The sequence below is a fragment of the Neovison vison genome, chromosome 2 (genome assembly GCF_020171115.1).
Source record: "Neovison vison isolate M4711 chromosome 2, ASM_NN_V1, whole genome shotgun sequence".
Classification (NCBI taxonomy): Eukaryota; Metazoa; Chordata; class Mammalia; order Carnivora; family Mustelidae; genus Neogale; species Neogale vison.
In genome coordinates, this window is record NC_058092.1 from 33,154,883 (window position 1) to 33,171,754 (window position 16,872).

The 16,872-nt window shown below is 41.8% G+C and overlaps 1 protein-coding gene across 1 annotated transcript in view; it reads left to right on the forward strand.

Annotated features, from left to right (window-relative positions):
• Positions 1–16,872, forward strand: part of CCDC30 (coiled-coil domain containing 30) — a 62,393-nt gene that overhangs the window by 37,899 nt on the left and 7,622 nt on the right. The window contains 2 exon segments of the mRNA XM_044236758.1: positions 11,275–11,416; positions 15,143–15,279. Coding sequence (XP_044092693.1) covers positions 11,275–11,416; positions 15,143–15,279 — 279 coding nt within the window.

The following is a 16,872-nucleotide window of genomic DNA, read 5'->3' on the forward strand; positions in this document are numbered from 1 at the left end:
TGGACCATGGTCTTATGCATCTTTTTATCCATAGTCTCCAGTATATAGTAGGTGCTCAATAAAAAATGTGTTTCTGAACTTCCAGTTCTTTCTTACATTCCCTGCTCATCATTCTACCAGATTCCTCCCACTCTCCTCCTTTCTGGAATGTAGCATAGTAGTTCAGAGTATGGACTCTGGAGCCATATTGCCTGGGTACAAATCCTGGTTCTACTAGAAACTAGCTGTGTGACCTTGGATACATTATGTACCCTCTCTGTGCCTGAGGTCTTTCATCTTTAAAATGGACAAAATAACAGTACTTTCTCATAAAGTGGTTATGAGCATTAAATGAATAAATATACATAAAGCGCTTGCTTAGATCAATGTCTAACACACAGCTACTATTATATCTTTTTTTTAGTTCCTTTTCCATGATCCACCTCTCTGCTCCCAGCTCTGTAGTCTTCTACTCTATTCCTTCAGTTAGGCTGAAATTTCTTATTCTTTTGTATTCTTACTCACCTACGATGTTGATAGTATTAAGGATACTGATTTAAAAACCACTGTTTACTGCTCTTTAGAGTATTTTTTCTATTCCTTATCTTGCTTTGATTACCACATTACCGAGAAATGTAGAAACCATGGTCAGGGGAGTATGCTTGGTTCAGTTCATGCTGCTTACAAATCTAAGGCTAGAACTCAGTCCTCTAATAACCTATATAGTGCTCTTTCCACCTCTTATCTTGGTATTAGAGTTAGAAGAATGAAGTGCTAGATCCAGAGCATATAAAATGCCACAATGCCTACCAGATACACTGATACTGAATCTAATGTGTATATCCATTGCTTGCCCAGAATCCTCCTTGTGTTCACGCCTAGTCTCTGGCAATAAACACAGCTTTGTGATTTTACTATCATAGCTTGGGTACAATTTTACATTCTTTTCCTCTTCGTGTTTTCTCATAAGCATTGTACTTTGTTGCTACAGTCTTTGAATTTGCTTATTTCTGTAGAACATAATATATCGTAAAGTTGCTATGCCCTTGCACTAATAGCAGCAGTTAAACGGGTTCTGATAGCTAAAGAAGACTAACATAACCCAGGTACTAACAGTACCTTCCAAAGGTACAGCTCATTGCAGGAGAAAGATGCAGTAGCACAACAGAATTAGGGTCAGGATGTGCATTGCCTCCCACGGCAGGCTCACGGCAGACAGTCCCAAGAGGTTCCACGGGGGCCCCCAGATGCACTCCCTATGTTAGGGCCATGCTGGGATCCACTACCTCTCTGGGGGTCAGGAATTACGAATGTGTGCACCTCACACCTCACAACCGGGGATCTGCAATGGAGTCCCAGCTGAGATTTTTTTTTTCCTGCTGGTCATGGGAGCGTATTTCTGCTAGGTAACCAGCCTCAACAGCACAGCCTTCTGGAGGTCTGCTGAGACCAAGTACATATCCTCAGTCTCACTGTTATCAGGAAAGTGCTGACAAGCTGGGGCAAACTGCCGTCAGACTCCTCAGTCCTGTGATTACAAACCAACGTGGTTTTAATCAGCATGTCTCATTGCTTGACCAGTGGTCAATGCAAGCAAAAACTTAGCAAAACAGCTCAGGTCAGTTCTAGGCCTGCTGGAATCAACCCTCACAACACAGTCCTAATTGAGTTAAGAGTTATTCACTGGTCCTATGAATGATATTTTCATTCATTAAAAAAGTATTTTGGTTTGTGTATGCATATATAAGTACATATACACTTTTTGTATACATATCTTTATGTACACTTTTTGATATGTGTGTATACATATGTGTATATATATATACACACACACTTTTTGTTTTAAACATTATTTTTATAGAATGAATTCCCAGAAGTGGAATTACTGGTCAAAAACCTGGAACACTGGATCTTAAAATGTATTGACAAACATTTGGAAACATCCTGCCAAAATTTTCTGCCATTATCATATAAGAGTAGCAATTACACCATCCTCATTAGCATTGGGTGCTGCTATTATAGGGAGGGCTCTGATGATATTTTCCCCAATATTCTTTGTTTTAATTGAGGTATAATTGGCATAAAATAAAGGCACAGATTTGGGGCACCTGGGTGGCTCAGTGAGTTAAGCCTCTGCCTTCAGCTCGGGTCACGGTCTCAGGGTCCTGGGATCGAACGCTGCATTGGGCTCTCTGCTCAGTAGGAAACCTGCTTCCCCGTCTCTCTCTGCCTGTCTCTCTGCCTACTTGTGATATCTCTCTCTCTCTGTTAAATAAATAAATAAAATCTTAAAAAAAAAATAAAGGCAGAGATTCGAATGTATACACCTGCATACCCACTACCCCATTCAAGATCCAGAACATTTCCATTATCCCTTAAGGTTCTATCTGGACTTTTTGGCGTTAATCTGCATCTCCTGAGTCCCCTGCCTCCTCCCAGACATCCACTCTTCTGAGCTCTGTCTCTTCTAGCACTTCATTTAAATGGATTCTTAGCACATGTAATTTTTTGTGTCTGACTTCTTTTGCTCAACCTATTCTGTGATTTTTAATGCTCACTTCTGGTCATAAATATTTGTCATTTTATTTTAAATTTCTTTGATGGTTAGTGAAACTGAATATTTTCCCATGCTATTTGCCCATTGCCTTTTTTTTTTAAAGATTTATTTATTTGACAGAGAGAGACACAGCGAGAGAGGGAGCACAAGCAGGGGGAGTGGGAGAGGAAGAAGCAGGCTTTCCACTGAGCAGGGAGCCTGATGCAGGGCTCGATCCCAGAGACCTTGGGGATCATGACCCGAGCCAAAGGCAGATGCTTAATAGCTGAGCCACCCGGGCACCCCTGCCCATTGTCTTTAACCTAGTTGCATGTGCCTGGGCGCCAACATAGGTCAGTTAGATCAGAATCTGTGGGGATAGGGCTTAAGGATCAGCATTTTGACAAAAGCTTCCCCATGTGATTCTGATGTGCCATCCAACGTTAAAAAAACAGCTTTAGGAAAGAAAATGGAAGGAATTGTCAAAACTCTAGGTTCGTTTTTGTTTTCATTCTCCTGATCCCAGCCCTGACCTTCACAGGCAATGTTTGTTTTTTCCATGTTTTTGCCCTTTTGAAAGAAAAATAATAGAAAAGTCTATATGGTTTTGCTTAAACATAAGCAAGAAATTGTCCCTAAATTTTAGAACATGAGTATTGTGCTGCCTCATAGATCTAGTAGTTAATAAACTTAGAAAACCCACATGTTCTTCAGGCAAGTTGGCCAACTGAGCTTCTGCCCAAACCAAGAAGTGTGCCAAGTAGCCAGCCAGCAATAGTGAGAGAAGGCTCCTAGCCCTCACCAGCTGTACTGCATCGACATACTCTTCCAGCCATGCATTACACTAGAGACAGAAGCCTGAGTATCCAGCAATAGGAGCTAGTTAGGTCAAGCGTATTATACTTACCTAATAGAAGTCCTGTCAACTGAAAAAGATGGGGGCCCTGAAGACTAGACAGTGGCATGGGGAAATGCTTACAATATAATAAATGGAGAGAGTGTAAGATGAAAATTTTAATGCAGGCAGTGTCTAAACAAAACACACTTATAAAAAAACTAGAAAGAAATACACTATTTTTTTAAAGATTTTATTTATTTCTTTGACAGACAGAGATCACAAATAGGCAGAGAATCAGGCAGAGAGAGAGAGAGGGAGAAGCAGGCTCTCCACTGAGCAGAGAGCCCGATACGGGGCTCGATCCTAGGACCCTGAGATCATGACCCGAGCCAAAGGCAGAGGCTTAACCCACTGAGCCACCCAGGCGCCCCTACAACACTATTTTAATACTGATCATACTGGGAGTTGGGTTTTCTTCCCAAATTTTCTATAGCATATCCTCTTAGTTTTAAAAATAAATTAATTTCAGGGCACCAGGGTGGCATAGTTAAGCATCCGACTCTTGTTTTCAGCTCAGGTGGTGATCTCAGGGTAATGACCTCAAGGCCCACGTGGGGCTCTGTGCTCAGCGGGGTGTCTACTTAAGACTCTCTTTCCCTCTCTTCTTGCCCCTTCCCCCTCAAATAAATAAATCTTTTTTAAAGATTAGTTTCTTAATAGGCCAAATGGCAGAATAAAAAAGAAAGCAGCTAAGATTTGGGTTTTAATATCCTCAGGCAGGATAAATAAATCTGTAAATCCCAGATATACACGTAAAATAAATCCCAGAAATACACGCCGTGTTTCAAGTGATGTCAAAATATCAGAGTAACCGTGAACAGCTGAGAAACCTGGAGGATCACAGGGAGGTTGTTTGTACACTGCTAGATGTTACACCTCTGAAGCTACGGACCAGGGGTGCTGAACCCCGGTGATATCTTCTGCCAGGCTCTTTCTAGTAAAAAGGGAAATAAGAACATTGATGAGATGTAGACATCTCCCTGTCGAGAACCCAAGTCACAGAGCGGTAATCGTGAACACAGTTCTGCAAAAGTATGTACCTCCTCTTATGTAGTGGTTACTACAAGGGTCACAGAACTGAGCAGGCCTGGGGCAGTTTTATTAACCCAAGTATCTAGACCAACTCTATTAATTAGGATGTAGGCTGAGTTGCTGGAGCAGAGATCCTGAATAACAACGTCTTTTGAAAGGAAAAGGTTTCTCTCCTACATAACAGCACAGACATAAGCAGTCCAGGATGGGTTTGGTGCGTCAGTATAACAGAAGTCTAGACTCCTTTATCTCATTGCTCCAGCATCTTTAACGTGTTGCCTTTATCCACATTCAAGCCAATCAAAAGGAAGAGGGGAAAGCAAGGATGTTCCATTTGCCTTTAGGACACACTGCTTCAACTCATGTCCTGTTGGCCAGAACTTACTCACATTTCCATTTCATCTACCTGGAAGGAAAGTCAGGAAGAGTAGTTCATTTTTTTAAAATTTATTTGACAGACAGAGATCGCAAGTAGGCAGAGAGAGAGAGGAGAAGCAGGCTCCCCATTGAGCTGAGAGCCCTATGCGGGGCTTGATCCCAGCTCTCTGGGATCATTACCTGAGCCGAAGGCAGAGTCTTTAACCCACTGAGCCACCCAGGTGCCCCAAGAGTAGGTCATTTTTATGGGCAACCAAATGCCCAGCTGAAAACTTGGGGGTCTATAATGGTAGAAGAAGGAGAACATGGACTGGGGACAACCCCAGCAACCAGTCACTGCCAAATACACTGACATTCTGTATCGAGCCTGGTATGTATGTCTCTGGCCTCCAGGAATCCGAACTTCTCAGCGGGGTATCTAACTAACAGCTAAGTTAATCTTCTAAGGGAAAGCATGCAAAATGATTTTTTCCTGTACAATCAGCAAGTAGGAAAGAGAGGGACACTATTTTGAAAATTGGAAGAGTCTTGCAAAAACATTTTTAGGGGTAAGACATAATTTGCAAGACCAGAAGATGCTCTTGGAGTAGCTCTTCCATCACAGTTTGACTAGAATTAGCATCCAGATAAGTCTGCTTTGCTCCTTCCCTCCCATCTGGTTCCTGCCTAATTCTTACATAAAACAAAAGCCCATGCAAATATCATCAATTAATTTATGACAAAGAAACCAAGAATATACAGTGGGGAAGGGACAGATTGTCCAATAAATAGTGTTGGGGAAATGGGGTGGCTACATGCAAAAGAATGAAACTGGACCACTGTCTTATACCATACACAAAAATTTACTCAGAATGGATTAAAGACTTGAATACAGGACCTGGAATGTAGGCCTACCTACATTGAATATCATATTCAATGGTGAAAGGCTACAAGCTTTTCCTATAAGATTAGGAGGTATAAACTTTCAGATATAAAGTTAATAAATCATGGGGATGTTACGTAGAGCATGGTGACTATAGTTAGTGATACTGTATTGCATCTTTGAAAGTTGCTAAGAGAGTAAGTCTTAAAACTTCTCATCAGAAGAAAAAATTCTTTGTATGGTGACAAATGTTAATCAGGCTGTGGTGATCATTTTGCAATATATACAAATATCAAATCATCATGTTATGTACCTAAAACTAATATAATGTTATATGTCAATTATACCTCAGTTTATTCTTTTTAAAGATTTTATTTTTTATTTATTTAATTTAGTATTTACTTATTTATTTATCTCCTTTTTTTAAAAGATTTTATTTATTTGACAGACAGAGATCACAAGTAGGCAGAGAAGCAGGCAGGGGGGAGGGTGGTGGAGCAGGCTGCCCACCAAGCAGAGAGCCCGATTCGGGCTTGATCCCAGGACCCTGAGATCACGACCTGAGCCCAAGGCAGAGGCTTTACCCACTGAGCCACCCAGGCGCCCCTTATTTATTTATCTCTTAGAGAAACTAGTGAAAGAGAGGAGGGGCAGAAGGAGAGGGACAGAGAGAATCTTGAGCAGACTCTGTACTGAGCAGTGCGCAATGTGGGGATTGATCTCACAACCCCAAGATCACGACCTGAGCCAAAACCAGAGTCAGACGCCCAACCAACAGAGCCACCCAGGCATCCCAATTTTTAAAATAAGAAAATTTAATTTAATTTAATTTTCAAAAGTTAAAGAATTGATATGTTACTGTGAGAAATCAGCAGCATCTGGTTGGGTTGGCTTTGCTGTTATTTTAGCATTGCTGTGTAGTGGGAGATCACAGGCTCTGGGGTTGATTCTCTCTGTAGGAGTAATTCCTTCTGTGTCAGGAGGCCCCAAGAGCACCCTCAGGTTTGGTGATTCATCAGGACTCACAGAACTCATAAAAGCTGTTATACTCATGGTTATGGTTTGTATTACAGTGAAAGGATACAGATTAAAATCAGCAGAGGAAAAAGGCACATAGGATAGAGTCCAGGAGAGACCAGACACAAGCAACCTTCCCGATGCTCTCTCCCAGTGGAGTAGAATGGGCAGTACATAATCCTCTCAGCAATGGCATATGACAACATATATGAAGTATTCCCAACCATGAAAACTCACCTGGGCCCTAACATCCAGAGATTTTATCAGGGGTCAGTCACAGAGACGTGGAATGCTCCAGTGATTAACCTTAACTACTCAGTCTCTAGTCCCCCAAATGCCCAAGGTCATATTGACATAACATGGTCCAGGGGTCTAGGTGAACAAAAATGCACTCACCATAAATCATACTGTTAGCATGAAATATTGGTGTGGCCCAAGGCCACAGGTGAACAAAGTTGTTATTACCAAGCAGCATATTCCAAGGGCTTAGAGATTGTCTCCCAGGAACCAGTCAAGGAATGTGAAGGGTTTGGATATCCCCGTCCCACCAAGTTAGCATTCCTGCACAGCCTGTCTCCTAATTCATAGAGTATGGAGATGGGCTACACAAATTTGTTTTAAAATCAAAGGAGGTGTCTTGTGAAAAGCCTGGAGTACAGGTTTTTAGTTAGTTCCCTTCACTTAAGTTAGGGCTTCCCCCAGTTTAAGTGCCAGAGGTAAGATCCGGTAAGATCAGATTGTCGACATGTGTAAACTGCCTGCCATCACAGGCCTGACTGACTATGCCCTCAAGTGCCTACAGTAACAAAGAATAGCTTTCTCATTCCTTAAACACTTTTATTTTCTCATTCCTTAAACGCTTTTGTTTTCTCATTCCTTAAACACTTTTTTTTTCCCAATTAGAATGGCATTACCTAAATGTCTAGCCATTCAGGGAGAGTCAGGGACTATAGAGACCATTAGAATAGTTTTTAAAATATTTTATTTATTTATTTGAGAGAGAGCACAAATAAATGGCCAGAACTTACTCACATTTGTGGGGGGAGGAGCAGAGGGAGAGGAAGAAGCAGACTCCCGCTGCTGAGCAGGTAGCCTGACATGGGGCTCAATCCCAGCACCCTGGGGCCATGACCTGAGTGAAGGCAGACATTTAACTGACTGAACCACCTAGGCTCCCCTCATTAGAATACTTTTTGCTTTTCCTCAAAAAGTTGAAACTACCCTATGACCCAACAATTTCACCATTAGGGACTTACCCCAAAGATACAAATGTAGTGATCCAAAGGGGCACATGCACCCCAATAGTTATAGCAGCAATGTCCACAATAACCAAACTATGGAAAGAATGTAGATGTTCATCAACAGATGAATGGATAAAGAAGATGTGACATATATATATATATATATATATATATATATATACATATACATACAATGGACTATTACTCAGCCATCAGAAAGAATGAAATCTTGCCATTCGCAATAATGTGGATGGATCTAGAGGGTATTATGCTGAGCAAAATAAGTCAATCAGAGAAAAACAATTATCATATGATCTCACATGTAGAATTTAAGAAAAAAAAAACAGGATCATAGGAGAAGAGAGGAAAAAATAAAACAAAATGAAATGAGAGAGGGATACAAACCATAAGAGATTCCTAATCATAGGAAACAAACTGAGGGATGCTGGAGGGCAGGGGTGTGAGGGGACGGGATAACTGGGTGATGGACATTAAGGAGGCACGTGATGTAATGAGTGCTGGGTGTTATATACAACTGATGAATCGCTGACCTCTACCTCTGAAACTAATAATACATTATATATGAATTAATTGAAATTACAAAAAGAAAGAAGAAAAAAAAGAAAACTTAAGGAAAAATCAGGTTTCTATTGTTTTCTTTTTTTATACATATGTCTCCCAGGATGTTTTTCACATTAAACTAAGTTATATACCAAAAAAGAAAGAAAGATTTTTCTTTAGAGTAGTTTTATTGTTTTAAAAATAACAGGATGGGGGCGCCTGGGTGGCTCAGTGGGTTAAGCCGCTGCCTTCGGCTCAGGTCATGATCTCAGGGTCCTGGGATCGAGTCCCGCGTTGGGCTCTCTGCTCGGCAGGGAGCCTGCTTCCCTCTCTCTCTCTCTGCCTGCCTCTCCATCTACTTGTGATTTCTCTCTGTCAAATAAATAAATAAATAAAATCTTTTAAAAAAAAAATAACAGGATGTAATTGACTACAAAACAAAACAAGAAAACCCACCCGACATATATTTAGACTGAAATTTTTTTCTCATAGAACAAGAAATCTGGAGGAAGGTGATTGCTGAGGTAGATTCTGCGGCTCAGCAGTGTTGTTAGGCACCGGGCTCTTCCCTTTGTTCTGCTCTGCCATGCTTGGTGAATCAGTCCCTTAGTCTTTAGACTTGTCATATCATGGTTACAAGGCAGTGACCTCAGTTGCCAGTGGCACAGCCCCAGCAGAGGGCAACCAGGGCAGAGAGGGATGGTTTTTCAAGTTCCTAGAAATACGCAGCAGGTGTACCTGTTTCACAAGCCTATCCCCCAGCCATCCCACACACACACCCCTGCACTCTACCCACTTTTCTTGAGATCAAGGGCTCCCTGAATGAAATCTGGGTTTTGTTAGCAGGAAAGAAGAAAGAATATATACCTGCACCTTATAGCCCGCCACAAGTAGTCTGTTTATAATGAAGTGGAAGTGATGAGTGGCTCCCTCCCCAATGTGCCCAGAGCTTTCTCTCAAGCTTGAGCCTGCACTGGAATCCCCAGAGAACCGCTCCACTCCCAGAGTTTATGATTCTGTAGTTCTGGGGCAGAGCCTGAGACTTTGCATTCATTCCCAGCAAGTTCCCAGGTGAGGCTGATGTTGCCGATCAGAGCACAGTTTGAGAATCCCTGCTGTAGGCTTAGAGAAAAACCTGTTTAGGAACGTTAGCTGCCACAAGGGTTCTCAGCGGGCAGCGGTTTGCCTCCCAGGACAAGGGGACATTTTACAATGTCTGGAGATATTTTGGGTTGTCACACTGTAGAAGGTACTACTGGCATCTAGTGGGTCAAGGCCAAGGATGATGCTAGGCATTCTGCAATGCATGGTTCAGACTTCCGCAACAAAGAATTATCTGGCACAAAATGTCAATAGGACAGAGGTCAAGAAATCCTAGTTTAAAGTGATTTTGTGTTATCAGACCTAATAGGTTCAAAGTAAAATTTCTCCGCAATTTTTCATTTGCTTTCTGAGTTACAATATTCTTATTTGGAAAGCATAGCATCTTCAAAGACATTTGCCTAGTGGTGGTATTGAGACTTTAATCTGTTTTTCTTGTTTACTCAGGTTAGCTATAACAGCAGCTTGAGACGGTAATGCAGATTTTTGTTTTTTTTTTTAATAAACACTTTATTGATATAATTGACATACCATACAACTCACCCACTTAAAGTGTACAATTCAGTGGCTTTTAGTGTACCTCCATCACCACAATCAATTTTAAAACATTTCATTACCCCCCAAAGAAACCCTTTACTTATCATCTGCCATCCCCCATCTCCTTCCCCACCTCCAGCCCTAAGCAACCAGGAATCCTCAATATTTGCCTCTTCTGGACATTACATAAAAGTGGAATCATAGAACACGTGGTCCTTTATGAGTGACTTCTTTCACTTAGCATAATCCTTTCATGTTTCCTCTATGTCATAGCGTGCATCAGCACTTCATTCCTTTTCGTGGCACAATCATGTTCCACTGTACAGATATTCCATGTTTTGCTTATCCTTTCATCAGTTGTTGGTCTTTGGATTGTTTCCACCTTTTGGCTATTGTGAATAGTGCTACTATGAATATTCACATGCAAGCTTTTTTGTGGACAAATGTTTTCACTTCTCTAGAGTAGATGCCTAGGAGTGGAGCTGCTGGGTCCTACAGTCAGGCTTTTTCCAAAGATGCTGCACTGTTTGACCAGAAGTGTTTGAGAGCTCCAATTTCTCTACATCCTTTCTAGCACTTGTTATTGTCTTCTTTTTTATTTTAGCCAGTCTGGTGGGTGGAAAGTAGTCTCTCACTGTAGCTTTGATTTATGTTTCCTTAGCAGCTAATGATGTTGAGCATCATTCACGTGTTTATTGGCAATAAGTCTGATTTATGTCAGAATCTGAGTTAGAGTCTTGAACAGAGACCTGCCTAGAATTGGCCTCCAATGTCCAGACTCGGAGCAAGGACCAGGAGTGGACTCAGTTATCAGAGACTGAAGTGGGTTATATCACTGTCCAAGGGTATAGACAAGAATTCGAAACAAATTAATGACTGAACTCCATGGAACAGGATTCAGAATTACAGGGATCAAAAGTCAAGTTGCAGGTGACTAAAGCTGGTGCTGTTTAGGGGGTTACCCTTAGTCCATTCCCCCACATGGGGGCCAGAAGTCCTGCAGATGGAAGGCAGGAAAGTACCTGCCTCTGGTGAAAGCAAGAGGAGAAAACCCAAGAAAGGTGCACAGTAAGAAAGCAACACAAATATCCACTGTGCTCAGCTGAACCTCTATTTAAATTTACTTTTATAGAATCTATAATGAGAAACATCACCATCACAAAGCCAGGCTTCGCAGAGTCAAGGACTGTTTAAGTCACAAAATAGAACTACGAGATAAGAGAATTGAACAACTGGAAAATGAAATCAGAGGTCTGCGGCAGCAAATGGAAAAGGTGAGCAGAAAGGTGAAGAGCTCCCCAGTGTGCTGTGGCTCAGCTCATTCAAGAAAACCCACTCGTGCTTTGATTCTCTTGTGGCCTCTTCATACCCTAGGTTCTCGTTTCCTTCCTTTGTATCTTCTTTTGATGTGAATAATTCTGCCAGAAAGTATGTAAGACTCATGGTGCTGGTAAACTGAATCAGACACTGAAAATATCCTGCACTTCCAACTCTGGTCATTGTCTTGTCTTCAAATGACAATGTCTGCTCTTAAATATCCGTCAGCAGAGACTTCCAGACTGCCCTCCACAGCGCAATCCTACTTCACAGTGCCCTCATTTTGCCTCAAACTTCCATCAGTTTTGGGGACGCCTGGGTGGCTCAGTGGGTTAAGCCTCTGCCTTCGGCTCAGGTCATGATCTCAGGGTTCTGGGCAACGGGATCTCTGCTCAGCAGGGAGCCTGCTTCCTCCTCTCTCTCTCTGCCTGCCTCTCTGCCTACTTGTGATCTCTATCTGTCAAAAAAATAAATAAAATCTTAAAAAAAAAAAAACTTCCATCAGTTTTAAATGGCAGGGAAAACTGGTGACCCCTATTTATCAGTCCCTGTATAGTATCTGCAGGCTTTTTTTCTAAATATCTATGTCTTCATCTTTGTCCCGTTGCCCCTGTGACTTACTGGTAGGCAGAAGGAAAGTGAGACCAATGGCATGGAATCAATTGCAGAACGGTCTTGAGATCATTAAACTACATGAATTCAACTGACTAGGCCAGTAATGCTTTCCCTTCTCGAGATGCCTAGCCCATCAGAATTTTGAAAACTCTGTGCTCACTCCTAAAATACTCATATTTGTGTATGTGCCAAGGATCCCCAAAGAATTCATGTAATTTCAGTCATTCCATGGGCTATTATGGGATGGTTCAGAATTCTAGACTACACACAATGAAACATTTTTGGATTATAACAGATGGGTCACCAATGTTTAAAAAAAAATTCCTCCTGATACTCTACACTGTAGTGAGAGAGGAAAATAGTTGGATTTTGCAGTATCCTTCTCTTTGGGCACTAAACTGTCAAATTTTTAAAGACTCAGATCTAAGTTAGACTCACAACTAGGAAAAGCACATGAAAAGTACTACAGAAGTAAGGAGAAATCCTGGTTCATGGACCCACTGGAAATAGCAGTCTGCTTCTGCATTACCACTCTCTTGATAGCCTGCCTTCCACTCTTAGACTTCTATGACAGAAACAGCCCCCTACTTCTTTCTTCCTGACTGTACTGGGTTGAATTGTGTCCACCACAAATTCGTGTCTATCCAGAACCTCAGAATGTGATCTAATTTGGAAATAAGGTCTTCACAGGTGTAATTAGTTAAAATGAGGTCATGGTGGATTAGGGTTGGCCCTAAATCCAATATGACTGGTGTCTTTATAAGAAGAACAGGCACGTGTAGACAGATGCAGGGGCAGGAGGCCATGTGACAATGCAGGCAGCTCTCAGAGGGACACAGCTATGTCAGGGAGCACCAGGGATTGTTTGTAAACTCCAGAAACTGAGAGAGAGGCATGGAGCCCCCAGAAGGAACTAACCTAGTCAAGACCCCAATTTCAGACTTGTAGCCTCCACAAATGTGAGAAAACCAATTCTGGTTGTTTTAAGCCATCCAGTGTGTGGTAATTTGTTCCAACAGTATTGGGAAACTGATACATCTACCCAGAGAACCACAGATCTCCAGGAGAAATGGCAAATAAGCAGAGGCTAAGGAAGAGCAGTTGGTCCCTTTGCTCACTGCCATTGAAGGCTGCTGGGGGCTTTGGTCATAGGCAGAAACAAAATCTAGACCTGCCACTTCATAGTTCTGTGGCCTGGCACAAATCTCTGGGTATCATTTTCCTTGTCCATGAAATGGCAGAACTAATCCCCACCTCACGAGGCTTTTGTGCAGTTAAAATAGGAAATGCCCGAAGTGGCACCTAACACAGACAACTTTCCAGAGATGTTCTTTTCTTTTCTTTTGGTATAAGCTCTCTTAAAAACATGCTGATCGGTAGATGTACAGTTCACAAGAGAAATTGTTAATAGAATAGGAAATACTTAACCTAGAGAAGACTGGTATGAGATCTTTTAATGCCACAGTGCTACAAACCTGAAGGTCCTGATTTTACTTATTTTAGGGCCTGTGGATCAGAGCCACGAGCTTAAAAAAGCTGGGCTCACCTTCCAAGCACCAAGTCTCTAGAAAGTAATGCCCCTGTTTTGGGATTTCATTCCTTCAGCCTTCTCTTTGTACAGTGAGCCATTTGAGTCTCCTGACTGTTGTAAACATCCGAACCAGATTTCTCCAAATATTTTATCCTTTTATTAAAGCAGGCATCCTGATTTTCTCATTCAAAAAAAAAAAAATAGGGCACTTCCAAGGGTAGAATGTCAGTAGTCTGCCCCATCCAGTTTCCTTTCTAATCCAGTTGTAGCCACAGAGTAGTGTTGGTGGGATTACTGCTTCTATTCTCAATCCTTACCAAAAATGTATTTAAATAAGAGCAGACAAGACTGCTGTTAGACATGGAAAGGTCCTGGCTGTGGAACTTAAAAATCTGGAGTGGTTTGTTTCAGAACATAATGTGATATTCTCTCTTACCGTTCTTGAATAATAGATGGCATCTTTTCTGGATGATCTATATTAGTGCCTTATTTAAAAGAAAGAAATGAATTTGCCCCTCTTAACTATGATTCACCAGCTGCCAGCAGCTCATTATCCTTCTCCCATCCCCACTCACTCCCACCTTTGCCAGGTGGGGTGTCAACACAGAAGGGTGAAGGCACTTACCATTGACAGGGCATCAGTGAAGTGAGAAGGGCAATTCTACACTTTCGAGCTTCTAAACTCCTCACCCACTGTGATATTTATTAATAGCTACTGACTCTTTCAATACAAGAACATTATTATTTTTTCACAAGATACACCCCTTTGTCATTTTAGCTATAACTTTGCTAGCTATTGCTTTCTGGGGAAATTGTTGGTAGAAAATGAGACATGGTGTCAAGTTAGAAGTCTTTTCAGCATGAGCACTGTAAGGATATTCTCCGTAGCCACCTTACCTGCTCCATGTGCCAAGGCTACTGAGATCCTGATGCTGGTTGCCAAGAGTGGGGGCTAAATTCGCATCTCCTCCCTTTGCCTTAAAAAGACTATTGCCACAATGCAATCTGAGGGGTTGGAAGTGGTGGTGGGTGGGAGGTTGGGGTACCAGGTGGTGGGTATTGTAGAGGGCACGGATTGCATGGAGCACTGGGTGTGGTGAAAAAATAATGAATACTGTTTTTCTGAAAATAAATAAATTGAAAAAAAATAAATATTAAAAAAAAAGACTATTGCCACAATGCAGATGGAGATGTATTATATGGGAAAATGTCAAACTGAAGCTTTGGGGGATCCAGTTGCATTTGGTAGTGATTTGATACCTACAGTGTTAGAATACACATGAAAGCCTTGGGACCTTCTTGGAAGTTGAGTGCTCCGATATTTTTAAATGTTAACCCAGGAGAATGATTAATTGTTCAAAAAGAATACAGGACCTAATATAACCAAAATAAACAGAAGAACTATCCAGCTGACAATGTCAGCAAACAGGTAAAAACAGACAAGGGGACAGGAGAGGAAAAGTAAAGAAGGGAAATTTGGTGTCAACTTCATAATTCTTCCTCCTGCTGTGGTAATGAAGGGCTTTATTTTCTCTAGAAAAGGGCATTCCAGGATGAGATCATTGCTCAAAATAATATACTGCTCCTAGAGAAAAGGAAACTTCTGGAACAAGTCACAGAACAAGAAAAATTGATCTACAACAATAAATTGATAATATCTTCAGTCCAGAACAGGTAGGTGTGGTCTTGCCTGAGGAGCCAATGAACTCTGCAAGGATGTTTCTCCCTCAATGAAGAGATTGTTCCAGAGACTATTATTTGGGTTTGCAGCCTGTCTCGTAATCGTTGCTCTGCTGCCTGCTGTTTTCAGCAGTTCATGGAAATGTTATGAAATTAAAGAGAAAAAGATCATGGAGGAGATGGGTCAGCTACTCATATGGGCTCTTGCACGTGGGCATTGCCTGACTGAGGACCTAGCTGTGCTTGTCCTGGCTGTTGCTTCGTGTGTTGACACTCATTTTTGTCATCTGATACCTGTGGAATCAAGTAGATCAAGAGAGGAACAGTCATACTCGTGCCTTAAATTCATGAAACCCTTAGGATACCCATTGTATTCATTTATAATGAGAGATAGTCCCAGCAGAGAAGAATTCACACATCAGCCAGCCCAAGCGCTCTCTCCTCTACTAGGAAACTCCAGTTACAATGAAAAACTTTCTTGGAGCACAGAATCAGGGCAAAGAGAATGGTTTGATCTTAATACATAGAGTCACCAATAATAACTATAATGATTAATATTTTTGGAGCACTTATGATGTGCAAGGCATTGTTCTAAGCTCCCTCTCTCTCACCAGTCCTCTCACACCAATCCCACAAGGGAGGCTCTGGGACTAGCCTTATTTTATGGGTGAGAAAGCCAAGGTCCAGGGACACTTGGGAACTCAGACAGCCTGGTCAGGGACAGAGCAGTGTATGACCCTCAGTAGCTTGGCTGTAGAGCCCATAGCACCGCAGTCTGTGGGGAGATATGCCCACTAGAACTCTCCTTCCTGCTGTTGTGGGCACACACTTCTCAGGGCAGGCCTGGAGAGTCTCTGATAATCTCTTACTCTCTGTGTCTCCCTTTTTGTATACTCTGTATAAGCCATTGCCCTTCTCAAACTATGTCATTGATTCTGACATTCCCAACACAACTGACTTATTACCCGTGCCTTAACATTAATGATGTTCCCATCTTGCCCTCCTAAAGACACACTCTGGCCATCTGGATTGGACTTGTATGCTTTCCTTGGAATAAGTTTCTTCTACAGGATACTTCTTTCTTTCACAGATGAGTAAACTGAGGCTCAGATTTGGTAATTTGCCAAAGGTCACACAGCTAGTATGTGACAGAACCCAAACTCAAACACAAATCTCTGATTAACAGTATTGTACCACCTTGTGTCCCAAATAAACCATGGCCCAGGAGAAGCGAGTCTTATAGAGTGGGTAGGAACTCGGGCTTAGACATCTAAAAAAGCCAGATTGGCATCTCAGCTCTATGACTTTCTGGGTTTTGGTCCTTAAAACAAGTTGCTTTTCTCTGGGCTTCTGTTCCCTCATCTGTAAAATAGGCTTTATAACAATATCCATTTCATGGAGTTGTTACAAGATCAGATGACACAATGCATGAGCAGGTTTAAGTGTTTACTCTGTGGGTAAGGCACGGTGCTGAAGTACACGGTCGGTATTTGGTAAATGGTTGCTGCTGCTGCTGCTGCTGCTGCTACTGCCAATACTACTACTGCCACTGCTGCTATTTCTACTGCTGCTGCTGCTACTACTGCC